This window comes from Diadema antillarum, unplaced genomic scaffold, assembly GCF_040938485.1.
Source record: "Diadema antillarum isolate AM-2024a unplaced genomic scaffold, OU_Dant_1.0 seq00000839_RagTag, whole genome shotgun sequence".
NCBI classification, from domain to species: Eukaryota; Metazoa; Echinodermata; class Echinoidea; order Diadematoida; family Diadematidae; genus Diadema; species Diadema antillarum.
In genome coordinates, this window is record NW_027271715.1 from 905,896 (window position 1) to 932,945 (window position 27,050).

The following is a 27,050-nucleotide window of genomic DNA, read 5'->3' on the forward strand; positions in this document are numbered from 1 at the left end:
AAATCACATACTGTAAAACTAAAAAGTTTCACTCGCATGAAATTTTGCAATGAGCCAAGATTCGTGAAATGAAAAAAAAAGCAAGCAAAAGTTGCTGTCTACACTTACGTGCATTGAATGCCTGTGGCAATTCTCAAAAAGTTCTTTTTTTTTTTCCTTTCAAAGGTTCAGCCTGTGAAAGGGCATTTTGAGAACATGCATTCTCAATGATGTCAGTTAAATTCACGAGTTCTTTGTCAACAATCAGTTAGCTTCTGAGAGGATCTGGTAATTATGTTAATGGGATTTTTGTTTGTCGTGTTTAACATTGAGCTCCCGGGGGAGAAATAAAGTTGATTAAAATCTGAACCAGGAAACTGTGACGTGAAAGCTACTAGGATGCTGTTACAGCTTAAAGGACAAGTTCACCTTCATAAACATAAGGATTGAGAGAATGCAACAATATTAGTAGAACACATCAGTGAAAGTTTGAGGAAAATTGGACAATCGATGCAAAAGTTATGAATTTTTTAAATTTTTGTGTTGGAACCGCTGGATGAGGAGACTACTACAGCTTGTGAGTCATATGCGTACAACAGTATAAAGAAAATATAAAAGAAAATTCAACATATTTTCACTTTTTTCGCATAATAAAAGAGCAATTGACTTGCCTCTTTCTAAAGGCAGGGGGAATAATATTACCCATAACATTTATCGGTAATGAGTCAGGGGAATGTGTACTTTTTTCAAAAGACAGAATTTTGTGAAATTCTCTTTATATTTTCCTTATATTGTTGTACGCATGTGACATCTAAGTTATTCATACACTGTAGTAGTCTTCTCATCCAGCGGGTACTGCACAAAAACTTCAAAAATTCATAACTTTTGAACGGATTGTCTGATTTTCCTCAAACTTTCAGTGATGTGTTCTACTAATATTGCTACATTCTCTCAATCCTTATGTTTATGAAGGTGAACTTGTCCTTTAAATGCATAATTTACCATTTGCAGATGAAACAAAAACCCAGCATTAGTGCCTTAAAATAGTTCTAATATGTGAGTTAGGGATAGAAACAACCACTGTAAAATGTTGAAGTGGTAAAATCGATGTTAAGTATTGTGAAATATATACAAAATGTGAACAAAAGTTATAATAAAAATATTTCCAGACTAAGCCGTCTACCGTTATGGTTTATTGAGAAAAAGACAGATATCTCCTTATATTTTAGGCTTTATTGCAAAAAATTTTATATGATAGGATGTTTTGTGGTACAACAGACGTTATGCATTGAATGTCATATCTTGAAAATTGTTTATATCTCTGTTCCCAAGGGTAAATAGGACCTTTAACCGGAGTACCGTGCTTGTAATCAGCATCAGCTAGGAGCATTTTCATCAGATGTTATTGCCTTATTTGTTGGCACAATACTGTATACGCTATAATTTTCGCGTACATAAATTTTCGCGAATTGTTGCTGTCACACATTTTCGCGAGTGGTTAAATTCGCGATTGGGGGACCAGAGAAAATATGAAGTGGCAAAGAAAGTGTGAATTTTCAACTTACTAGCAAATAAGAATGATACTAGTTAGACACTGCATGAAAAAGACCTGCCAAACTCTGCGAACTAGTAAGTTAGAATTCAACATTTTTGAAGTGGTTAAGTCCATCGTGCTAGATTTCTGATGAGTGGTCCCCTTGCGATAATGGATTGGCTCTCTACAGTATTCCTAAGTAGACGTGGACGTGTGTAAACAAGCTTAGCCGGTATGGTCTGTTCGGTAGGCCGTGACATGGTATACTAATTTAGTACTGAAATGTTCGTATCACCAAGTCAAGGGATTCATTTTGGAAGGTAATATTTTCGCGTGTTGTTAAGTTCGCGAATAGCTCCCGACTCGCGAAAATCGCGAAAATAAAACCCCCGCGAAATATATAGCGTATACAGTAGTCCATCACGCAGGCCTGTGATACTTACCGGAATTTCTACCTGCAATCAGTCACTTGTGGAAGAAAAACTACCCCCCCCCCCCCATCATATTAAAACAAACTGTGAATACTGTACCCGCACGAGGCAAGAAAGCAACATTTATCAGCTTGTGAAGCACAATATCCTCAATTTGGATAATTTAGACTGTAACTGCTAAATGACTTGACTGTGTTGAAGAGTTCCCTAACTTGCAATGAAAAGTGCAAAGTGAAGTATTAATGGAAACAATCTGCAATTCCTTTATGAGACTTCCTTTCTTCCGTGTTGATGTGACGAAAATAATGAAGTCAGCTATATATGGCTAATCCCTACGTTGCACATATTTTTTGCTCATGAAATCACATCTATTCCTATAATAGTGTGGAAATATTCCTGCATGGCATGAAAGAAATGAAATTTCTCTTATTCCCCAAGGGGCCTACAAATTATTATGGATGCAATACACATATCCAGGAAAAGAAGATGAATGTTATTTAATAATAAAGTTCTGGTTGGAAATTGAATCCTCACAAGCAAGGAGGACCAATAATGAAATTAGAGTAAAAAACACAGATCATAACAGATGCTTGATGAGGACATAACACCATTGTACTGATACTGGCATTGTGAGATTACCCTAGACATGTGCAGACTAATGCATGCACATTTCCATTTGAGATTTGTTGCTTTGATTTGGCGCAAAGTGGTCATGCGGCTTATACGATCACATTCTGATATAATTGAGGTGCAGCTTTCTGCCAGGCATTCCATTATGGGTGCATCACAGAGATTCAATCGGAGCACGTATTACCGCACATCCCACCAATTAGGGCGGTATCGGGTAGACAGGAGATGACAAGCGGTGTACTCGCTGGATACTAAATGGTCTCAATTATAGCACACACTGTCGAGGCTCCCCACCCAGTGTCCCTGTGTAACTGCATCGTTTTGAATTGCAGATAAATGGGAAAGATAAACATTTCATTCCATCTCACCCCTCATTCACATCCTCCCAATCATCGGCCCTCTTTCCCTGCACCACAAAATTGAGTCAATAGCAGGCAAGCTCACGTCTCTCTCTGAATTGGACTCTGTCTCCGTCCACCCCCCTTACCCCGGCGATCTGAGAGCATCAAATTGTTATTAATATCATAGCTGTGAAAAGAGCTGATTACCGCCCCTGGAGCTGGAGGCATGAGATCTGTTTGCCCTCTCCTACATCCACGGGAGCCTCCATAAATTGGTAGGGGGAAATCCAATTTCATTCCTGCTGGAAATGAATGACAAAAGAGAGATTTGATGAGTTGGTGCGATGTTCCCGCTCGTAATCAGCAGCCGGGTTTACAGAAAAATAACCAGCATGGCACAGGTGAGAGGAAGAGAGAGGATGAGATGCAGACAGTGACAGAAGAAGATGGCTAGATGGAAACAAGGACTGGGGGAAAGGTCAGATGAGAAGGGAAAAGAGAAAGACTGACCGACAAGAGAGAAAAAATGACCATAAACATGGAGAATCAGGAAAGGGATAGAGAAGAAAAAGAAGGAAAGAAGGCAGACTATGAGAAAAAAAGAGAAGATGGCTGGAGAGGCAGAAAATGGAAAGAGATGGAATAATACAGAGAGAAAAAGGAACAAGAATACTAAATAGAATTGATGGTGACAGTTAAACCAGACTCAATTTTTTAGGGGAGAAAGAGAAGAAGAGAAGATTGAATATGAAAAGGGGGAACAAACAGAAAAACTGTTAAAGAAGAGTTTAAAGAGATATAAAGAAATGAAGAATATGGAAGAGCAGAGAAAGAAAGAGGCTGAGAGGGATTGAAATGGGCAGAGATTGATGACCAGATAGAAAGAATGAAAGAAATGTACAGAAGAGAGAGAGAGAGAGAGGGGGGGGGGGGATGGGTGGTGGGGGAGGGGGAAGAGGAGAGGTTGGGGGAGGGAGAAATAAAGTTCTAGACATAGATGCATGACAGGTCCAGAGTGAGTTACAGTAAAGGGGGAGGAGACAGTCAGACATTGACAGACAGAACCAGACAAACAAGAAGACAAGCCCAGACAGAGAAATGATCAGACAGACATAGTAAGAGTAACAGACAGACAGAAACTGAAAAAAAGAAACATTCTGGAGGGCAAGTATTTATAAGCATCTACATTGCACATATATAGAGAATATGTACAGTAGAGGCATACCGTAGGAAAATATAGACAGCTATAGACAAAGATAAAAAGGTAATAGACAGAGAAATAGAGATGGAGAGAGAGGTGGAAAGAAAGACACTGATATCCTCCCATGTGACCTAATGTCAATATTGGGATGTATATTGAATGTCATTTCATTTCCCGTGCACGGTGTCTTTCATTAGATATCAATAACTGGGGATAATTTGCTCTGCCTACATCATGCCCATGGAAAGGCGACCATCATTGAACCGACGAGATAGGATAATTCAACAGTGATGGGACGGTGAGAGGCCCCATTGTTGACTCATTAATGACAGAGTGGTTTTCACCCCGCAGTATTGACAAGGGAGTGTGTTCATATCTACCATTGATGGTGGGAACATTATGATGTAGATTGCTAGTCATGTGACCGCCAAAAAACAAGAACAAACTTTCCCAAAACTTTAAGATATAAAGGGGGATATGCAAAAAATATCCTCACCAGCTTTTCATCAGATCATGTTTTCAGCAGCTGTAAGAGACTTTTAAAGGACAAGTTCACCTTCATAAACATAAGGATTGAGAAAATGCAACAATATTAGTAGAACACATCAGTGAAAGTTTGAGGAAATTGCACAATCGATGCAAAAGTTATGAATTTTTAAAATTTTTGTGTTGGAACCGCTGGATGAGGAGACTACTACAGTTTGTGAGTCATATGCGTACAACAGTATAAAGAAAATGTAAAAGAAAATTCAACATATTTTCACTTTTTTGGCATAATAAAAGTGCACTTGACTTGCCTCTTTCTAAAGGCAGGGGGAATAATATTACCCATAACATTTGTCGGTAACGAGTCAGGGGAATGTGTACTTTTTTCAAAAGACAGAATTTTGTGAAATTCTCTTTATATTTTCCTTATATTGTTGTACGCATGTGACATCTAAGTTATTCATACACTGCAGTAGTCTTCTCATCCAGCGGTTACTGCACAAAAACTTCAAAAATTCATAACTTTTGAACGGATTGTCTGATTTTCCTCAAACTTTCAATGATACGTTCTACTAATATTGCTACATTCTCTCAATCCTTATGTTTATGAAGGTGAACTTGTCCTTTAAGTTGTCTTATCAGTATGTGAGTCAATGAGAAATAATCACACATTTTTATGGATAAAGATATCATAATATAGTGTGCCTTTGTGTATACGTGTGTTTGATGTTCTGATTATGATTGGGTTATAAATCTACCCAAATCCTGGATTTCAAAAAAAAGAATGATTAACTGCCCTTCCTACATATCGATAATTGAAAATCACCAAAATAATTTGTTTGGCCTAAGGTATACACAAAGAAGCTTATCCTTCAAGTGTCTGAATACTGTATACACTATACATTTAGGGAGTCTAAATTTTTGCGAATCGGGAATTCCCGATGATTTCGCAAGTGGTTAAATTTGCAATCGTGGAGTACTGAACTGGACGGAGAAATGTATACGTGTACGTCACATTCATATCGAGAGCAGTCAATTTTTTCGTGTGTCTTTAATTTTGCGAACAACACCTGACTGCATGAATTCTGCATGAAATATTTGGCATAAACAGTATACATCTGTATAGCTATTTCTACTTGTGTGTGCCCCATAAGATGCCTTTGCATGCTTTAAGTACTGATTGACACAGAAAACCCCATAGCATTGTACACACTGTCCAAAGTCCATGGCACAGGAAGGGTTAAAGAACATGATGATAGCAGTCTAGTGGAAGAAGGTCACTATTACCATGCACTGTCAGTAGTAGCAGTGGCCTTCTAGCAGGGAGGAGATGGCAAGGAGCTGTCTTATTAACCCGTTGAGGACGGACTGATTTTGCTACAGCACACATTTCCCATAGACACCTGCCCGAGTGTACTCAGGACTTGTCCTCAACGGGTTAATGGAATATTTAGATGCCTCTTGAAGTTCTCTAGAGGAGGATCATTCTTGAGATGGTGAGTAAAGTAGACCAACACATCATTCACCACACAAGGAGGCATTTTTCAAAGTATTATCAATCATATTTTATAGTTCCCACTACATGGTGCCATCTGGTTTGGTGTATAAATCATGAGGTTGATGACAGTGAATGGAAGCCCTCACTGAATGAGACAGAAGTAGTTCCTCAACCAACCTTTAGTGAGCATCTACGAAGCATCTTCTCATAAAGGGATGTCTCAGTAAGAAATGTTGTAAATGTACAGTGTGGAGAAATTCTGAGAATTGTCAATAAACCAGCTTTTATTTATTTTTTTTAAATTAAAAAAAAAGAAAGAAACAAATCTTTTAGCATTTAGTATATGTCCATTTCCAGATACAAGTATATTAGGAAGAATATTCAATATGGTGCAGTTAGACAGAACAAGAAACTGGAATGTCTTCTTTCCTCTGTTGTTGATTAGACATGTGGCTGCTCTTGGTAAATCCAATAGTTGATAATACAATTCTGGGTCATTTGACCCATTCTAGCTCATTCCTTAAATTTCATTAAAGATAGACTAGTGTGTGAAGATAAATTCCTCTGCCAAGAAAATGAAATCAGAGATAGTTGGTCAGTGAAATAGCATGATAATCACTCTTTGTACCTCTATTAGTCACATGTATTCCATTAATTCAATGTCTCTTGTTATCTAACCCAGTATTCTGATGGTTGCACTACATCTATAAAAGGAAGAACATAGTGAAGCATTTTAACTGTTGATGGGCTAACCCTGTTAAAGTCTGGAACGCAGACTAAGTTGCCAAGATGGCATCTGTAGAACAGAGTTGAAAAACCCCAGAGGAGATTCCTATCTTTGTAGTCCGGGCAAAAAAGAAGAAGAAAAAAGTGCATTTAAGGACATAGGTTTGGTAGAAAATCTACCTAACCCAGAAACGGGATCTCAAGAATTAAATAGGACGTAGAACTTTAGGGAGACGGCAACCAAAGAAGACGTTCGCTTCTGTAAACAAAAACTAACCTAGATACTAGTCTGTCTTCAGACCTCCTTGAAGTAGACGCGTCTGAATTTCACATTGCAACACTCTTGTATGGCCACGTGAAAACTCGTAAGGCAAAGATAAACAGTAAGTCTGTTCCGTATGTCTGTTCTACTGGTTAGACTCCAGCTATTAACAATCATTCTTTATTTGAATCAGGGATTTACTATTAAATTTCAAGCTCTTGGCGACAGTTGTTTGAATATAATCGATGTCGAAGCTGGTCCTTGAAACAATGGAAGAGAGTCAAACAAATAATATTGCCTTACAGGAATACAAATGTGTGAAATTCACAAATTAAAATGCACACTCAACATTTCTGGTCTTACAGTTATGTGGATGCAGTGAACATGGGGAAGATGTGCAGCTGAGATGCAACAAGGCCATGATATCTGTTGAAGAAAAAAAAAATAAAACTGTGCTACTGTAGGGACGTGTTCTGGATTAAAATCTTCGCTCTTGCAGGGGAGACAGGGGCCACATTCCCCCTCCCCTCCCCACTCCTTCAATTCTGACTGTAAATTTCTTGCAAAACTTTGCCTCCTTGTACAGTATTTCTGTAGTATGACATATAGAACACTAATTAGTGGGCCTTCAAGCCTGATACTAAGTTTGTGATGTACGGTAGATATTCATTTGCACATTTTGCTGTTAAATACACACCTTGATATTGAAAAGAATGTGCACTAATTTCTTTACCCATACGTATTTGAAATATTTCTTACCTGATACACAAGACCACTGTGTGTGTACAGATGTATGATGTGCAGGCTATGTATGGCATTTCAGTTTGCAGATGACGCAAGTATACATGACTCTTTAATGTACTGTTTTCATGCATGTAATAAGCCATGACACTCTGATAAGGAGTGGACGTGATTACAATGAATGAGATAATGCTGAGAGCTGAAATTTATCATTTCATCTGACAAATTCAGCCTGGACAATGTGAATCATAAATGAATGTATTCAGAGGATGGAATACATTTGCGCAAACAAGGCAAGCAGCATTATCTACCATACACACAGTAGTGAGCACACCACAGATACACGTACTGATGACGATAGACAGATAATTCTAGAGTTTCTCGCTGTATTCCATCTTGCTAGTTGTTCCACTTTGGCACACTGCTGGCAGATCCAGAACAACGTCAGATACAATTCCAAGATTTTAAGTGATCTCAGAAGTACAGATAGAATAACGGTATACGTCTTACGACTGACGCACATTCTAGGTAATCGGCAAATTGGGAGCAGGAGATGTTTTTCTTGCACACTGATTTACCTGCTTCGGTCCAAAATAAATAGACGATAAAGTATACATGTGGTACGACAGTACGTATGTTGAAATGCGACTCATGGCCTATGACAGTGCCGTAATCTGAGAGGAATGCACTGCCATGAGCTGCGATTCTTTCAACGTCAGATACATCTGTACACTAACGACTGACATTCTTCTTGCGTAAAAGTAAAATGTGGTCCTCAGAGGTGCTCAAAATTCATCTTCCACCATTTGGAATTTGCTAGCAATGTGAATCAAAAGGGTCTACCGAGAAAATTGTCCGGCTGATGCGATTTGCCAGGATAATGAGTTGTTTTGGAGCATTTTGAGATCAAAAGTAAGAAATACAATGTAGTTTCTATTGCAGTACAGGACTTTTATCCCTGAAATACCTTCCCCAATCAGTAGTAGACATAGTAAAGTAATATGCTTTGTGACTATCGATCATGCCCTAGCAATCTTATTTCCTCACAAGCTGCATGTTGTTATTATTATTATCGTTATTATCATTGCTATTAATATCAATATTATTATTATTATTATTATTATTATTATTATTATTATTATTATTATTATTATTATTATTATTATTATTATCATTATTATTATTATCATCATCATCATTATTATTATCATTACTATCTATTCAGCCAAATGAAAATGACAATAAATCAACATAACATACAATCACATGGAAATGACACAGTTGATCTAACACATACACAGTTGACGTTTAACACAAAGTATGAACAAGGAAACAATACATGGGCTAGGGCTCACATACCGGTAAGTAATTATTTTACTGTTGCCTTAGCCATGTGAGCCCTCATGTAATGCATTCCCGTACACATATGCAATAGACTTGTAAAAATAAAAATCCACATTATTATCAAAACAGACCAATGATATAAATATCACATTAAAATACGGGAGATGAATAGAAAAATACCCTCAAATTATCCAATCTTCACTTCAAAATCTAACTCAACTTGGGTCGTAGTGTGAATAACTCTCATGTGGAAGATCGATGGATACTGCTTTGGCCCGATTTGTAATTTATTGTAAACCCCATGTGAAAACCACAATTGCATATGTTCTGATATTGCAATACTTTAGCTTGTAAACCTTTTTGGCTAATATTTTGCATTTTTGTCATTTCTAACTGAAATTGTACTTGCTATTGCACACATTTCTTATTCATATGTGTCCATTTTAGAGCAAAAATTTGACAGATTCTGCAGGCGTGGAAACTAGTTTTACCTTCAATGCAAAAGAGAAAAGAGAGCCTATGGCTGTTTTAGCACCTTTGAGTGGATATGTTGCGCGTTATGAATGTCTATATTATTATTATTTGATTTTAACTTAGGTATTGCTTGCTTTGCCATTTTGACTCAGAATGAAACTAATTAGCAAGTTTTATTCATTCCATGCATATGTGAAGATATTTATATTTTTATCATATGATTGCTAGTTTAAAGACTAAATGAATTTCGTCTTTGACTGATTTTAAAAACTTGCTCGACATAGGATTGAGGTGATTTTTTTCGTGATCTATCAAAGTGGACCAACACTTTTCATTCGGTACATGGTAAATCTTTCTGTATTTAGATGGAAAAAGGTGATTTGGCAGCACACATAAATTGTTACAATATGACATTTCTTCTCACATGGAATCATCTGGTGCTTTTCATGGAGCTTGTTGACTGGCGGTAGACTTCAGTCATTTCCAATCAAGCTTCAAAGGAAGGAAGGGAACATTATTTTGATGAGAGAGAGAAAGAACTAAAAGAGCCCGCACGATCCAGTCTAGATTGGATTGCATTTAATTAGCTTTAGATGAATCCTTAGATTATTCAGAGCATGAAATTCCAGCCACGATATATCTAGGTTCAACATGCAAATATGAACTAATGAGGAAAATTTCTATTAACCCAGATTGTGGAGGTGTATGAATTCTGGCCGGTTCCTCCAGAAAACGTGGATGGAAAGGTTATGATGGTCTGTATTCTTCCTGGGAAGTTTCTCGGCAAGAATTGAAGTCTATCCCCCTTTCTTAGTGACATTTTGCTGAATGCCAGATTGTACTCTTCTTCAGTAAGAAGCACACCAGTTCCCAAAGGGCCATAGCAGTTTGTGAGGTTGTTAGGGGTTTGTGTGGTGTGCAGCATAATTTCAAGTACATTCTGCTCTGTGAACACACCACTATCCTCAAGAACCTATTTATTGGTGTGGGAAGTCTTTTGAAAGAAAATATTTGATAAAAGGTAACTGTACTCTCAACAGTCATAGAAAAATAAATAAATAAACCTGAGGTTAGCTCAATCAGTTGACACCACACACACACACACACAAAATGCTCTTGAAAGAACATAAGAAAACTATAAACTTTCGTCGGTTGTTTAAATTTGTGAACGAGTGCAACTATATTTTTCACTGCATTTTGCTTTCGTGTAGAATTTGAAATTTCATTTTATGTGGTGTGTTATGTCAGATTAATGTTCTATTCTCTTTGTAATGTAGGTTAATACTCATTCTATAATAGACAATAATACTGCAAGAAAAGCTCTATGTATGAGCGATATGGTGTCTTTAATGCATCCAACAACCTGCAAGCTAAATCAATATATGCACACCATTGTATGGAAAGATTATAGATTTTGACTTTTAAAGCTTTCACTTCAACGGAAAGCAGACTAGATAGTCAGCCTGGAGTTTACTTGTACCTCTGTGAATTAAAGCTTCTTACTTTGTTTGTGTATGGGCAAAGTCTGGTGTGCGTAAACAAACATCTCTGGACAAAAAGGTTTTGTTCAGGTGGAGACAAAAAAAGATTGGCAAGTTGTGGTAGGAGAGATTCTAGTAAAACAGAGCCTTTCATCCATTGTTGGTGGATTTGCAGTTTTACTCAGGATGAAGACCAAAGAAGCCGCCTTCTCTGTCCTCCCCTACCCCCCACCCCTCCATCCCAACTCGTGCTACAAAGCACGGCAGGTATTCTGTCTTGAATGGTTTCAGACTTGCTGAAGAACTTATTCATGAACATTTTTAGAAACAATTTCTCGGCTGATTGATTTTTGTTTAGTCTGAAAGCAAACTTGCAGTCTGAATTCTGCAGTTTGGAGGCAAATTGTAGTTGTTGCTTTTTTCCTAATTACCTCCACTGAGGAGGGTGCATTTTTGTTGGCACATTGGTTTGTTTGTCTGTTTGCAAAATAACTCCAAAAGTTATAGATGAGTTTGAATGGCTTTTTTTTTAAGGAAAAGTGGATAATGACACCAGGAACAGATGAATGAATTTTGGTAGTGATCCGGATCACCTGGATCCAGGAATTTTTTTGATATTTTTTTTTGTAGGATTCTTTCTCATTAGAAAAATAGAACTAACTAGAGAGGGGCCGTCAAAGGCGGCAGACCCACGCCTAAGTACAAAGTCGGGGTAAACATAATGTGCATTCGGTCATCTACCAGAATTCGGCCACTTAATTGCCAGTGTGCTTTATCACCAGCCAGTGAGTTCTACCAAAGATCGTACACTGAAGTGTACGATCTTTGGTTCTACAGTCACATCACACGCAAATCACATAATTACACATACGGTATTAACACTCATTCACGTACAGGAAAGTCCTTAAGTCTCCTCCAAAAATCCATCGAAAATCCCAAATTCCACCGTCAAAAGTGCAGAATCGGAACTTTTCCAAGCGCGCGCGAATTAAGTCCAGTTTTAAGAGTATTGTCTACGCGACAGGTCGCGGAAAAAGCGCTAAAAATCGAGAAATACGCCGTTTTCTTGCGGGATATTTTGATTATAGCAAGCCGAGAGTGTGATGATATCAAAGGTCGTATGAGTGTACGATCTTTGATGGTATCCACAAAAGCAAAAAAGAAAAACAAAATTTACGTACCCCCTAGGCAATTACCCCTATGATTAGTGTCTACGGGAATTATTCAATGCAAGGGTTGAATGCAAATGTCTACTGCACCAGTATTCGGCCACCAACGAGCGCCGCAACGTCCCCGGTGCAATTTTGCACCAACAGTGTAGAGCGCGATGCATTTTCAGCGGCCTTGCACACGCATTGACATTGAGCACGCATATCGTGCAGTGTGACTGCGACCGAGCAAAATGCTCCTCCAACGAAAAAAACAATCAACGTTAATTTGAAAAATCATCAAATATCAAAGGTCGTATGAGTGTACGATCTTTGATGGTATCCACAAAAAGCAAAAAAGAAAAACAAAATTTACGTACCCCCTAGGCAATTACCCCTATGATTAGTGTCTACGGGAATTATTCAATGCAAGGGTTGAATGCAAATGTCTACTGCACCAGTATTCAGGCACCAACGAGCGCCGCAACGTCCCCGGTGCAATTTTGCACCAACAGTGTAGAGCGCGATGCATTTTCAGCGGCCTTGCACACGCATTGACATTGAGCACGCATATCGTGCAGTGTGACTGCGACCGAGCAAAATGCTCCTCCAGCGAAAAAAACAATCAATGTTAATTTGAAAAATCATCAAAATACGGGCCAGTTTGTGATGACGGAGAACGAACTTTCATAAATCTAGAAGGACATAGTCCCTCAAATAGGCCTAAACGTAAATTTCGGAATTCTTACGAACATTTGAGCAGCGAAGTCGGATCGTTGGGGAGTTTATGTCTTCGTATGGTAGCGGAAAATCGCAAAGTGAGAAACGGGAAATTTTCGGAATGGTCACTATACCATGGGGTCAAAACTTCAAGGTCACACAGAATTTGCAAGGGTCAACCGATTATCACCAAAATCTAATCGATTCTTTCCTGTCATTATCCAAACATTCCCTGAACATTTCGTGCAAATCCGTTTACCCGTTCTCTTGTTATCTTGTACACAAACAAACAAACAAACAAACAAACAAACAAAAAAACAAACAAACAAACAAACAAACAAACAAACAAACAAACATACGGAACCCTTTACATAACCCCCTGCCGATTTTCATCGGCGTGGGTAACAAATGAGGGAATTTAAGCTGTGCATATTAGAGATGCGCATACTCGCACTGAGCATTTGCAATAAGCAGCTATGGTAGAGACACAAAAAAGAATTCTTTATCATTTGGAAATAGGGTCATTTTAATCATACATTTTAATATAGATGAAAATGAGCTGTTTGGCAGAAGTCTGCACTCTCCTAGTGATTTTCAAGTTTGTTTCTGAAATTACATTTGATCAGTCACAGTATGTGTTAGCGGTATTCTCCTATGAGATTTGTTCAATTTGAGTGTGTGTGTTTGCAGTCTGAATGGTTTGACTTCTAAACCATGATATGGAAGTAGAGATGTAGCTAGGGGGATGTGGTATAACTGTAATTTGACGGCGGCGAGTGAATCAAAGGATGTTTTGTTTTATGAACCCATTAAGGAAGAGCTGATTTTGCTATGCCTATTTCTCACAGCCACCTGCCTGATTATGCTCAGGACTAGTCTTCAACGGGTTAGTGGGAATTGATGTGAATACTGATCTTTCAAATGGGTTGAGAGATTCCTTACACACTGGTGATGAATGTTGAGAAGACTAATTGAAGGAATATGAAGGAATGCTAAGGAGGCTTCAAATAGCAAAAGTAAATATGATCCTGGAAGCATAAGCCTTGATTATATTCAAATCAAATCTGATTGGAGTATTTCACAAAGTTAAATGATTATATATGCAGTTTGGTTATTCTGCACTACAATATCTATATAGTATGTCATCTTTCCACATCATCTTGGCCTGATTTCAGTATCATTGACAGGAAAAATAAAAAATAAAACTTCTTTTAATGATTTTATTTAAATAACTCTTTGCTGGGTTTTTTTCTTCAGTTTTTTTGTTGATTAAAAAGTACATGTTCAGGTTTCTGTAGGAATGTCTTTACTGCAGATGATAGGTAAAGAAAGGTTAGTGAAGCCTTGAAGAGAGACTAGTGAGTGATAACTTTGGCCAAGCCACGATCTGGGGCAGCCCAGCCCAGCAGTGTGACAGCATAAATCAGTAGATGAACCTTAGTGCACTGTCCCAGATAGATGGGTGTGCTTGCATCCTCCAGCTTTGTCTTAGATGTGTAAAGCTATGCCACAAGATGACATGTACATGTATGTAGGAAGTGCAGGAGAGCAATGTTGGGATTCTAGGTTTAAAGGGACTGTACAGTACTGGTTGAGGTGAGGATTCAGGTTTATAACATTTTTGGTGAGATAATGAGAAACCTCTTTTGAAATATGAAAGAGAATGTAATTTTAAAAAGGATTCAACGTTTATTTGATGAAAATTGGCCTTAAAATGGCTGAGATATCCAAAAAAGCGATCCTAATGAAATTGACAGGCCATGACTTTTATTAGGATCTCTTTGCTTTTCCTTGTTTCAAAACTGATTTTCATCAAATAAACTTTTGATTCCCCTTACAATTGTATGCTCTTTAACATTTCATAGAGTGGTTTCTAAATATCTCGCAAAACATTACAAGCTGAATCCTCACCCCAACCAATACTGTACAGTCCCTTTAAAGGGATGTAGTCTTCACAGTAATCATGAAAGCAGTGGCTATGTGGTCAGTAGGCGAGACGGCAACTCAAAATCAGTAGGCGATAGATCTACACTGGTTTGCCCACAAACAAATGTGTCGTTTCTGCCCTATGACAAAGGAGTGTACATTTTTAAAGCCAATGGACAATTTTTGCAGCCTCCATTCTTGTGTGGCATTCTGTCTAAAGCTGCTTTACATCCAAGGCATTCTTTTTGAGCGAATAAAGCACATACCATGCAGTGATGCATCACTGCAATTCTTTGCATGTTTTCTTTTTTTCACCAATATGATTATCTTCAATCACTCCAAACAACACAAAAGTTGCAAGAAATTCAGTTTGAAGAGTCAGTATGTGAATGTTTTACTTGATAAGACATTGTTTAGAGATTGCCTGACATGTAAAAAAACAATAATTTAGCATTTTTCTGCATATTCTAGTCACACATGGTTAAAGCTATAGCTGCTCCTAGTACTCTTATGTCTCAGTTGAAACCTTTTTATCTCTGCAAGACAAGAAGAATTCCCTTGAAGACTGAGCCAAACACGACCGCCACTTGCTATAAAGGACAATGCAATTTTCATTCATTTCTGATTTTGTTTTTTTTAATTACTAAATAAACCACTGAGATGACCATAGTGTGGTATAAATTCAGGGCTGCACACTAACCCATTTTTTCCACTGGTTTGACCCGTCTTTCGGACCAGTAGGTACCCAGTTTTCCCATTTTTTACTGGTCCATTCCTGAAAAGGTTACTGGCCCGACAGTGATTTTTCAGGGACAATCGGGCCAGTGCCAGTGTGCAGCGTTGGTATAATGTACATGAATGTTTACTGAAATGGAGCATATGGTACCAGTCCTCAGAATTCCAGAATCCTCTATACCTTAAACAACAACAACAACAACAACAACAAAATGCAGCTATTCATATCACAAACTTTTAAGTTTATCTTGTGTCACGTTACATGAGCTTCTTGAAATGCTAAGATCTTACTATCCATCTAAAGTGCCTGAAAGCAAATGTACCCTGTAGTTGGAGAATTTCTCCTGTTTACATCTGTCTTAAAGAGAAGGAAAAGGGTACATCTGAAATAACAAATCTTTGTACCATAAAAGCATGGCGTAATGCCGGGAGGTTTCTTTTTTACCCCCTTCTTTCTATCTATACTCCACCCATGCAGAATCTGGATTCCCAACTAAAGCCTCATTACGATTCCTTCTCGTGGAGGAGGCCTTGTTATTGCAGCCTCCTATTCCTCGTCTCAGTGCTTTCGGGTCATGCAAGGTTAGCTTCCATGCCAAACACAGTTTGGTTGTGGAAATGGGAAGTTTTTCTCTCCACTCCTCTAAAACCGATGCTTTTAGAGCGATGCCCATTACCACACAATATTCTGTCCACATTACAAGTAGGGTTAGGGTGCTCCACTTCAGATTCTAGCTTTACATCTACAGTTTTGTCTTAAATTACGCCATCTGCATAAATTCCAAGTTCTTCTATCCTTCCCTAGTCACACATTCCTTTCCAAACAGACCCCAAGCTGTAGACTTCTGACATTCATGAATATTTGAGAATGCCAGCGTAACTTGCTCAGCTTTGTCTACAGTGGGTGTGTGTTCGGCAACAAAACACCACAAAATAAGAGCACAGTGCATGACCACTTTCCCAAGAGGACGTCCATGTTCTATTGCATTCAAACAACGATAAAGAAACAATCAATATTGTTGTTTTTTTCCTGTCAAATCCTTATTTTGCCAGACCTCACATACGATGAAGCATAGTCCTCAATTTTATTATTTTATTATTATTTTTTTTTTTTTTAGCAGAAGGAAAGCCATAGGGGTAAAAATGGTGTTAATGCATTCTCCTCATCTTTAGAGAATGTTTGATCTTGTATCTGTTACACATGAGAAGCAAAGGGCATACTTAAGACTTTTATGTCTTGTGTCCTCAGCTAGTGTTACCCTTGCATCTTAGACCCCGTTTACAGTGCGGGGCTGGGCCGAGCCGCGGCCGAGCCGCGGCAAGCCGCGCTGCCGAGCCCGGCCTCAATTGCGGGGCCGAGCCCCGCAATTTTGTCCGTTTACACTGCCGGGCTTGGCCCAGGCTTTTAATTCAAACCTTTCAGTGTTTTGTCGTAGTGGCGCTCTGCTTGTAAACAAACGCAATTTGGTATAGTCTGGTTTCCAGACCCTTTGCCGAAGGAAAAATCCTTTGCGGGACAAAACCACCTTAAACTATACTAGTTTTCGACGTTGAGGGCGTTAATATCCTAAATAGCAAAGTAGTATGGACAGAGGGTCTGGAAGCCAGACTAAATTTGGCCGCGCATTTGGCCCAGTTTGCGTTTACACTGAGAAAAGGCCGGGCTCAGCCGCGGCTCGGCTGCGGCCGAGACCACCTCCAAAGCGTGGCCAAATGCGCGGCCAATTTTGGCCCCGCATTTGGCCTTTTGCGCGTTTACACTGAAATGAAGGCGGGCTCGGCCCAGCCCCGCACTGTAAACAGGGTCATAGAAAGATCCTTTTTGTCTTAAAGGTCCTGTTTACCTTTGGGAACAGTCATTTTAAAAATGTTCAAGATATCACATTTGATGCATATACATGTGTAGGTCTGTTGTATCACAAAACATGCTACCATATAAAATTTTTTGCAATAAAACCTAAAATATAAGGTGATATACATATAAAAATCAGTATTTTTCTCATTAAACCATTAATGTAGACGGTTTCTGGATGTGTACAGTGCAGGACCGTTGTGGTATAGTGTGGTTTAGTCTGGCAACATTTTTATTATAATCATTGTTCATATTTAGTGTATTTAACAATACTTAACATTGATTATACGGATTCAAATTTTTACAGTGGTTGTTTCTATCCCAAACTCACATTTTGGAACTATTTTAAAGCACTAATGCTGGGTTTTTGTTTCATCTGCAAATGGTAAATTATGCCTTTAACCCTATCTGTGCCACAGACTTTGGACAGTGTGTACAGCACTGTGGTATTTCTGTGCCAATAGGCCCTCAAATCTTGCAAAGGGCACTCAAATTTGACAAAAAGCTATTTTAAATCAAATACCAATAGTTTTGAATGTGAGGATAGAGCCAGCTGTGCCAAGATTATCGTTGACTTTTGTAACTTGGAGCTTACGTGTGCTTTTATTTTGTGGCACGAAACTTTGGCAAATTGCCTCTGGCATCACAACATTGTGTAGACAAAACCTTTTATGTGCCTTTCGCTTTTTGAGAATCTTAGCTCCTCGCGAAATTGGTGAAAGTTTTATGCATGCAGAAATTTATGTTTGACAGAATTATAGATAGTCAGAGAAATCACAATGCTCTTCCTCAGAGTCTGAAGCTAAAACAGATCAAAGACCAGGCTGTAGTGTTGGGAAGGAAGAGAAGGGGTGGGGGGGGGGGGGGAGTGGGGGAGGGGAGATGAGATTATGAAGGAGGAAGATGAACATTCTGCATAACTGCCTGATAAGAGGTTTGCTTGGGGATGCTTGACAGTATGCAAATGATGCACAGGTCCACCACTCTCTAGAACAGATGATGAACAGGTCCACCATTCTATAAAACAGATGATGCACAGGTCCACCATTCTATAAAACAGATGATGCACAGGTCCTCCATTCTATAAAACAGATGATGCACAGGTCCACCGTTCTATAGAACAGATGATGCACAGGTCTACCATTCTATAAAATAGATGATGCATCAGGCGACTACCGGGTATGGAAAATTGTTAAACCCACAATGTGCAGCCGAGAGGATTTAGAGTAATTTCCATAGTTGCCACGTGCACTCTAGTCCTACTGGAGCTTGAAAAGACTAGTACACTGTATTTTATCTGTTTCATAGAATGGGCGCCAATTTTTTGCCAATTTTTTTTTTCAATCATATGGAAAATCTACTGGATGCCTGCCTAACTGTGCATCAGTAATTACTGGATGCACAGTAAATTTACTGGATGCATGGTTAGCCATGTCTTTAATACTAAGTGTGCGAATGCTTGCTAGGCGTGTGAACGATTCCTAATAGTCCAAAGTCTTGCTACTTGCTAAATGTTACTGGATGCACGGCTAGCCATCTCTTGCTTCATGTGTGCAAACTCTTGGTACGTTAGTGGGCTATGGCATGTTTACAGAGACTATCGTCAGTGAGCACAATGATTATTTGATATCAAAGATGTTGCCAGCAAGAATTGATGCACGCCACTCTACCAACAAGATTGCAGAATTTTCTAGACCTGTTATAACCCCCCCCCCAAAAAAAAAAAAAAAAAAAAAAAGGAAGAAGAAAGTGTTGTGGCATCAGAAGAGAATATAATACAGATACGTGAAGATTGTAACCTAGTGAGGCTGATACTGGTAGATGAAGATCATTCATGACATTTCACTTTGCAATGAAAGAGGAGCTAGGTTTAGAAGAAATATTCAGATGGTCGGGGATTAGTAGTGAGATTGTAGACTTAGACATATAGGAGAGAGAAAATATAAAAGGCTTTAACCCGTTGAGGACGGTTTGATTTTGCTACAACACGCATTTCCCATGGACACCTGCCCGAGTATACTCGGGACTCATCCTCAACGGGTTAACAGACATTCAAAAACAGCAAGTACTGTACCACACTAAATGCATAGTGTTACACCTTTATTAAACATGCATTTACAAATTAGTTAATTTTGAGAGAAATATACACACAAGCAACAGTTGTCTGCTTGCTCCAAGACTGATGATACTCTTTTTGTGCAATGTTAGGCAAGCCTCAGGCAAACAACAGAATTAATGAGGTATGAGTTTTCTTTAATTTGTCTCCCTCCATACAAATTAGATTTGTAAGCTCATAACTGCTGATCTACATCTTTACATTACTCTACATCTCAGAAAAAGAGGGTGACAAATTGAGCAAAATTCTTACCTCAATGTTCACCCCTCTGCATAATAATCTCTTTCTTTTAACAGAGTTTGATGTGATGTGGAAAATCTGTTGCCTGTGTATTATAATGGTGCTAATATTCTTGTTGTTTGTGTGCTTGTTTTGTCCTCTCATGTGCAGGATACAACAAATTCAGCTCTTGGGTCGTGACCTTCGTGGCCCAGAACATGACAAGCTGTGGAACCAGCTGGAGGCTGAGATCCACCTCCACCGACACAAGACTGTCATCAGGGCTTGTAGAGGGCGCCGGGCATCTCGTAGACGAATGCCACAACCAGAAGGCCACGTGAGTCTTTGTGTTTATTACCCTTCCACTGTTTTTGATGTTTAACGTGGAAATTTATTTATTCATGGTTTAAAAGACAACTACCATGGCAGCCTAACAAGGCCGAATTGAGGTAGTTTACACAGTAATACAACATAACAAAACAATATCACATACAAATTGCTTATAAAAAATTAACTTACATTACGGAACAGATGCAATCATGTGATAGCATCGTAACATTGCTTATTCATTTCATAACTCAATTTCCAAAGCACGGATATAACATTAAAAAACCGTCAGATATTAAAACATTCATGCAATACAAATAAGAACGGATACAATTACACTTTTGAACACACTCGACATTTTTACACCTCACATACAGCGTACACCTCCCTTTGGCAAAAACTTTGGCACATGCATCACATATTTTCATACACCCACACAAGCATATACATCTATATACTCCGCATTGCATATCGTAACCCAAATATAATGAACAAATGAAATGAACAAAGAAATGTAAACTGTATTAAGTATTATAATCCATTTCCCATTTTGTACAATCTATTGTTCATTGCACTCAACAGTTGTCAAGCCAGTGTGCAATCGCTGTGCAAACCAGTGAACATGAGCTTACTCTCTACATCTCACCAAATGACGTTATAAATAAACCTCTTCCACAATGCATTCAAATCACATGCATACATCCACGACAATGGTTTAACCACAACAGCCTAAAAAACTTGTCAGAGGCTTGCCCAAGGCTTGCCCATTATAGCAAAATTTGATGTATGTTCCAATGGATTTGCTCAGGAGATGATTACAAATATGTAACATCACATGAGAAAATATTTCTTGATCTGTTTGTCAAGTCTTGATAGAATAAATTTTTGAAAATTACATATCGTTGCTGCGGCGACAAGATCTTGTATCTACAAAATGTCAAATGTTCAGGAGAGCAAAAAAACATGGCAGCCAAAGCACTATCGCAAATGGGATAGCCTTTCCTTTGACATGTCGTGGTGGCTTCATATTGGGGGTAAGACAGCTAGGATTTCGACAAGACATCATTTTAATAACTGATTATCTGACCATTACTCAAAAAAAGTCATTTTCACCAAAATTTGAGATACAAGGTCTTGTCACCCCAGTGACATAATTGTTATGTCATATGATATTCTGGTAGGATATGTCACAAATCAGGCCTTGTAATGCAATTTTGTGAGAGGTTGAATTTGCCAGAGAGAAGCTTGGCAACAAAATAAGAGTACCTGTATTATTCCTGTTCTAGGGAAATGTTTGTAATTTTCTGCATTGCATGTTTAATTTCCTTCAAGGGAGGCAATATTTTCATGAGTTAATTCCACAAAATGTCAGTTAAACATCACAAAATGTATGGCTTGTAGAGTATATGAAGGAACGTGTGGAATACAGAAGGGTGAAGAGTCAGCCACCAGACATATTACTCTGAGCACTCTCTATAAAGAGGATGTTTCTGTGAAAGGTGTGGTTGAATCATGCTATGTGTTTCTCCTTCTCCTGTGTGATCCATACAGGAGGCAGCGATTAACAGCAGAGGAGTGGGTGACATCCGAACAGTGACACTGGTGAAGGAGCCAGAGGAAGGACTAGGCATGTCCATCACGGTGAGGGGCGAGAAACGACTCGTGTCGGCCCGGGGGTGTCTGCCACGCCAAAAATCAAATTAAATGCCACGCTGCGGTGTCACTGCAGTATACAATGAAGGTTTTCAATCATAGTCTTTTGACCCAGAGGACATTTGAAATTTACTCTTGATATGCCATCATCACTTTTTTTTTCTCAAAGAAGAGATGGATTACCTCTTGTATCCTTTCTGGATAAGATTTAATTGACCTTTCACCTTCAATGTAATTCAAGAAATGGATGGAAAAAAAAAACACGAGAAAAATGTATTTGATATGAACTGTTCAGAATTTTTCCATGAATGCATCGTCAACCTGTGCTACAGATGTTTATAGATGTATCTTGATGAGCTGAGGGCATGCTGAGATTTTACATGTTGCATTTGCCACACCAACCTTGATGTATTAAATCATCTTTTATGACTAGATGGCATTGTGTGCAAATTTCCTGTGTGCAGATTTGAACTAAAATCAGAATCAAATCAAGTCATTATATTATTACAATGTATCGGCATCATGATCATATCAACTATGAAATTGTGTACTAGTAAGTACAAAAAAGTTTGTAGTGGTATTTCAATCATCACCCCATTATTCTTCCATCAGGGTGGTAAGGAGCATGGTGTGCCGATCCTGATATCTGAAATCCACGCCAACCTGCCCGCTGACCGCTGCGAACACCTGTACGTTGGCGACGCAATCCTGTCGGTCAATGGGGTCAGCCTACTGGACATGAAGCATGCAGACGCAGTGGACATCCTCTCACAACAGGTCAGCACTGAGAGAGGTGGTCAGTAAAGTCCACCAAAGTCCAGAAATTTATTGGCTACCACATACAGGAAAACTGGCAACATCATCATACATAATACAGCTACAATGTACTAGGTGTTTCAAAAAACATTTCCCACTTTTGATCATTAATAGCTCAAAAACTATTCATCTGATAAAAATGTCATTGATATAGATAATAGCTGAATAGTGTACAATTTGGTTGACGGTAATTTGAATGTGAAAGCATAAATCAGTTTCATTAAATCTAAGATTGATTTTGAAGTAAGGTTTCAGATTTTGGTCAAATTTTAACCCTCTGTACAAAAATTGAACCTTGCACAGGAACCAATGATGTGTATGTGAGTGTGTGCCAACAATGGCCCTGAACAATGGACATGCCTGAACCACCTGTTGACTAGGCGTCAGTCCTCGTGCTCCTAGGCACATGAATGCTTAATCAATAACTCATGTGGATTGCCCTGGGCACTGCTAGTCTGAATTCATGCACGGTAAAGGTAAACTGCATGCACACCATGGAAAAAGGAAACACACGTTTCCATGTGCTTGCAACCACCACATTCCATTCCAGCTGGCAATCATTTTCAATTTTTGCTTCACATATCACTACATTTGGGATATAAATAAGCATAAATGTTCTAAAGTTCCTCATTTTAATACAACTGTCTACTAATTGAATAGTCTGACAAATTTTTCGCTTTTTGATAAAAAGAAATCATTTTTGGTAAGGAGTTCAGCAGCATTTATCATTGGGGCGATATGTTTCACAGTAGATTTATTTAAGGCTCCATTTACACAAGTGTATACTCTAATTGATTTTCTTTGCTTCCTGTTACCATGTTTACGATAGAACAGAAGGTATTCATTGTAATTTCGTTTTTCAGAAGTAGAGCACTGTTGAGACCCAACGACAGTATCGGCTGCAGGCGTTTGACTTTACACAGATACTGCCAGAGGCTGAATAAAGACTATTTGTGATAGTGGAATTTCTCATGAATAAATAATGAAGCATTCAAACCCTAACCATTGTTTAGGACCATTGTCAGGGTGTTAACCAGACACTCCCATACACACCCATTGACCCCTGTGCAAAATGAAATTTTGTACAGAGGGTTGAAAATAGAGCAAAATCTGGAACCTAACTGTAAAATTAATCATGGATTTCATGAAACTGATTTATGTTTTCATATTCAAACCACCTCCAACCAAATTGTACACTGTTCTGCTATTACTCATACCAATGACAGTGTTATTTGATATATAGTTTATGAATTATTAAGAATCAAAAGTGGGAAATGTTTTTTGAAACACCTAGTATAACATGTACAAAATTGCTAGATCTCCGTGTTGTATGAATAGTTCATTATCTCAGATTCAATCTGCTAGGGAGTGTGAATGACGAATGCATAATTTGCTCAAATGCTCTTTTATTTCATCAACCTCAAGGCCAAAGTGAAATAGGATTGGGAGAGGCCTAATTATGTATGTGCACCACAGCATGATATAGAATAGTGTTTGAAGAGGGACATGCTACATTAAACTACAACATTTGTAACATTGACTCCTTGTGCAAGAATTCATGCTTTTGGTGCATGATGGTACAAATCAGTGAAAACAGTGAAGGTCACATGACGCTACTTTAACCAGTCACAAAGCTAGAAGTCAGTACATTTAGTAGAGGAAAATGTCTCGGAGCTACTCACATAATATATGCAGAATATTTGTCAAACCCTACAAGAATTGCAATCTATGGCAAAATGCTTTTCCTGTATGTGAAAGATTGTATTGGCTGGCGTTGAATGTCTTGAATGGTGTAAAACTGCAATATTTTTATCAGTTCTGGGCCCCGTTTTATCAAAAGATAGAATCGATTTCAAATTTCCTTACCACACAGGCTGCCTTAGACTTACAATGTACAGTTGAAATCAACTACAGTTGAACCTCTCGTATCCGGACAAGTCGGGACCGGGGCTCATCCGGATAAGGGATTTGGCCGGATACGGGAGACTCAATGCTTTATACATGCATACACATGTACTGATGTAGCCCATTGTAGTACCACATGTAGTAATGTGTATACTGCAACCTTTTCATTGTTACACTCAGTAAAAGACCCCAAAATAGAGGTTCGTGTTTGCAAGAATGAAATCATTTTCTTTTATAAATTCTTGGGATGATTCACCTAAATAATTATTAAGAAATGTATCAAGTAGATCTTGAAAATAAACAGTAGCCTACGAGTCGACGACACTACGCTTCAAAATTCGATCATCACGGCTCGGCAAAGTCGACTGTAGGTCGCCATTGTTAGATGGTCTCCCTCTCTCTCTTTGTGTGTGTACTGTGTGTGAACAATTTTTGAGTATTCGATATCATTCGTTGCCCAGCCAATGACTCGAAAGAATGCATGTCTATCTTGTCATATCGACGGCTGTGTATGGACCTATATGTGGCAATGCGATATGAGAGGACTCGAGCGCATAATCTGTCCATGTTCTTGCGATGATTTGGGGATGTTTGGGGATGTTAAAATGTCTGAAGGTAAGCAATTTGGAAGGAAATTTGATGTAATCTATGTTAATCATGTTGGAAGTAATATGTAATTCATGTGTGTTTGTGTAGGAGTTCTCAAGGAGTTGGGAATCCCCCTTTCCTCCCGTAATCATTAAAAAAAAAAAAATCACGGCGAGATCGCGTCCGTATAATAGAGAGATCCGGATAAAGGGAGGCCGGATAAGAGAGGTTCAACTGTATATGTGACCCGCTACAACAAAATGGTCCTAAAGTCGCGCACGGTCGAAGCCGTGAAAATCGAGTTTGAAGTTAGAGCATCAAAACTGGTCAAAACTTACGATTTTCTGAATTTGACGTATTATTAGAGTCTGACATGTCTTCTATCATCTGTTGAAATTTTGAAGCAAAATGATGAAAGGAAAGACCAAAAAATAGCGTTTTTCTGGGCCATGTTTTTTGGCGTTTCAACGAAGCAGAAACTGGTTCGAACATTTGGATTGAGCGCCACACATAGGCTCCGCCCCTAACAACGACCAGAGTGATCTCATTGGTCAGTTTGCTGCTTGCCGCTAACTGAAGCGTGAAGCTCGCACTCTGCCCAGTCGACTGGTGCGTGCGGGCGGGTTGCGCTATGCCCAGCCGCTTCTCCTGACATCCTGGTCACTGATTGGTCGGTGAGGAGACCGCCGACGCTGTGTTTGAATGAGCATTTCGGGGGTTGCTAGGGCTTACCTTCTATTGTCCGCAGGTGAATACTGACTTGCGTGTCTCTTGACTGTTATTGCGTTGCGAGGAGAACTTTTAGGGCGCTTTTCTCGAAACAGTGATTTCCCAGACGTCTTGACATGCTCTCTTTTAAACATCGATATCTCCGCAGCCGATTATTTTTATAAGACGTGTTGTATATCAATTTAAAGCAGAAAGATTAGGGAATTGTGTCATGCAATTTTCAAATAATCGACCTCACCCGACTTTAGGATCATTTTGTTGTAGCGGGTCACATATGATTAATTTTAACTCTTCATAAGACAGGGCCCTGCACTTATATCTTGAATGCTGGGTTATAGCTACAATGTACTATGATATGCTGTAAATGACACTAGAAATCTATGGTATAAAGCCCTTGTAGAAGAGTGGTGATGTGGGTAATACAATAGGATGCGCAGGCCCAGCCTAGACACAAACCATTTCCTCATGGCAAAAGTCATTTGATCTATGCTCCTGATCATTCATGCAGTCAACTCAGGGGTGGTGATTTCCCTGTGTATGGCTAGTTGCCCAGAACCAGCTCCTTCTAAATTGTCACATGCATTTTGCTCCACTGAATTGTCAAAATTATTTGTGATATCATAACATGATATAATGATATTTGCTGGAGAGAAACCAACCATTCAGCATCAAGCTGCCGCCATCTGGAATGAAAGAAAAAAATTACCTTGCCATCAGGATTTTTGAAATACTGTTTGATCTTGAAGCACTCTCCTGTGAAATTAGTTTAAAAAAATATAATAGTTATCTCCTGTTGCAAGGCCATGATATGGTAATTATTTATAGTTTTGAATGTTTTTGGAATTTGTGCTGAAATAGTGGAGAGGATGGGGTGAGTAGGGGTTCTAGTATTCCCCCTCTCAATACTGCTAGAGACTCCCTTGTGCTTTTGTAGATCAGAATATAAACCATGGATCAGAATAAGCTCCAGGGTAACTACAAATATGTATAGGGGGTGTTTCATAAAGGTGTTCTTAAAGTTACAAATGACTAATGAAAATGACTGGAACATGTTCTCTTGTGCTATATTTATCAGAATTTCAATAATTCAGCACAAGAACTGATCACCAGTTGTTCTTAAGTCATTCGTAACTTTAAGAACAGCTTTATGAAACACTCGCAGGTAACACTTTTCATGCATGCAACTCA

The 27,050-nt window shown here is 38.7% G+C and overlaps 1 protein-coding gene across 1 annotated transcript in view; it reads left to right on the forward strand.

Annotated features, from left to right (window-relative positions):
* Window positions 1-27,050, forward strand: part of LOC139740198 (Golgi-associated PDZ and coiled-coil motif-containing protein-like) — a 62,486-nt gene that overhangs the window by 29,313 nt on the left and 6,123 nt on the right. Inside the window, exons 4-6 of the mRNA XM_071650783.1 lie at window positions 20,016-20,181; window positions 21,723-21,812; window positions 22,437-22,601. Coding sequence (XP_071506884.1) covers window positions 20,016-20,181; window positions 21,723-21,812; window positions 22,437-22,601 — 421 coding nt within the window. The remainder of the gene's footprint in view (window positions 1-20,015; window positions 20,182-21,722; window positions 21,813-22,436; window positions 22,602-27,050) is intronic.